This window comes from Alligator sinensis, unplaced genomic scaffold, assembly GCF_000455745.1.
Source record: "Alligator sinensis unplaced genomic scaffold, ASM45574v1 scaffold465_1, whole genome shotgun sequence".
Lineage (NCBI taxonomy): Eukaryota > Metazoa > Chordata > Crocodylia > Alligatoridae > Alligator > Alligator sinensis.
Window position 1 is genome coordinate 114,403 of NW_005841979.1, and position 1,748 is coordinate 116,150.

The 1,748-nt window shown below is 36.2% G+C and overlaps 1 protein-coding gene across 1 annotated transcript in view; it reads right to left on the reverse strand.

The window, feature by feature from the left end:
* Window positions 1–172: 172 nt before the first annotated feature.
* The window catches only part of RPS16 (ribosomal protein S16), a 2,531-nt gene continuing 955 nt past the window's right edge, over window positions 173–1,748 (reverse strand). The window contains exons 2-4 of the mRNA XM_025200935.1: window positions 1,495–1,591; window positions 518–565; window positions 173–372 (exon numbers count right to left, since the gene is read on the reverse strand). Coding sequence (XP_025056720.1) covers window positions 227–372; window positions 518–565; window positions 1,495–1,591 — 291 coding nt within the window. The 3' untranslated portion in view covers window positions 173–226. The remainder of the gene's footprint in view (window positions 373–517; window positions 566–1,494; window positions 1,592–1,748) is intronic.

Here is a 1,748-nt window from a genome sequence, read left to right on the forward strand (position 1 = left end):
AACCTCAAACTGAAGAAATTACCCTTATTAAATTTAATTTGGTTAACAAATTGGAGAAGTGTAAAATCATACACTTAAGTCATATCACACACAAGACGTCTCCACCCTTAATAAAAATACACTGAAGAATTTTTGCCAATACAAAAACATTATAGACTTAGAAACTTGCAAGTATTTACCAAATTTTCACCAGATTTATTATAAGATACTGGAGTACAGAATAATTTTAACGGTAAGACTTCTGGTAGCGTGCACGGGCACCAGGTCCACCAAACTTCTTGGACTCGCAGCGACGAGGATCTGCGACCAGCAAAGTCCTATCGTACTGGATTAAGATGTCTTTGATTTCCTTCTTAGATGCTTCATCAACATCTGAAAAAGTAAGAGATTGCGTCTGTGTGGTTCTATGAACTTCACACAGAATGGGTATACACATATGTAGCACTCTGTGTTATAGCTCAGAAGCTATGTATTTACTTCTGGACCAGCAGAACACAAATCGGAAGAACAAACTTACATTTCTGGTAGTAAGCCACCAATGCTTTGGAAATAGCTTGACGAATAGCTGTTGAGGAAAAAGAAAGTTAGTAACGCTGAATTCAGGCTTGTAAAGTAAGAGGAAAGTATAAAATATGGCAAAGTTTTTTTCCCCCTACTGAGAGAAGCTTGTAAGCAGAATGCCCACACTGTGCGACACAAGCTTGAAGTTCCATCCATGCATTTAACCATCATCTTTGAAAAGGGGCATGTAAACCAATGCGAGGGGCAACGATTTTCTGGGGTGGTATTTTTTTTATTGAACCATGTGCATAGTTGGGAGAAGTTTCAGCAGTGAAGCCTGGGAACTCCTGGTATATCTGTAATTGCTCCTCTACCCTATACTTCCCTTTTCTATCACCACTAAAAAAAACTAATAGATTTGAATAACTGTTACAAAAATTAATTAGATGAAGTTTAGGGTTAAAACATTCACCTGCTCCCTATGTATCTTTAAATCAGGTTATTTTACTTATTCAGGCACAACCCAACAGACCAATAGTTGTGAAAATTAAACTGTTTATGTAATGCAAGTAAGTTGAAAACAAAAGTTCCAATTTTGTTATTTTTGAGTGATTTAGAATGAAACTAACTGCTTGATTTATTCCAAAGGTTTGAAGATATTTGTTGAACTTGATCTGTAGGCTAATAATAAAACATATAACATCTAGCAGTTTCAACAGCTTTCCTTCTCGAAATCCATTGTTCTGATCAAGTTGAAGCATACTGCCAGAAGTTTCATAACTCCCTATCTCCATAAAATTCAAAGAATGTCACATAGTGACACAGTTAAAAAGATACAATCAACAACCTGCTCAATTTCAAAGCTGTATATTTAACTACTAAATTATAGTCAATTCCAAGGATATAGTCTAAACAGCATGGTCTAAATAATATCCACAATAAGCGGTTTGATTTATTCCAACCCATAAGAAGTATCACATGCATGGGTCCTACCGTAGATTTGTGCTACGTGGCCACCACCCTTAACACGGACTCTGATGTCAACTCCAGCAAAGCGTTCTTTGCCCAGGAGAAGAACAGGTTCAAGCAGCTAAAACAGACAAAAAAAAATTAAATTTTATAATAAAAAAAGAAGTACATACATAATCCTCAGATCCAGTTTTTTCAATAAGTTATTTCAACTTTGCAAGTAAGAAGTTACAAGACTTTCTAAAAGGGGTCAACCACACCAAACCACCTGGGGGGGG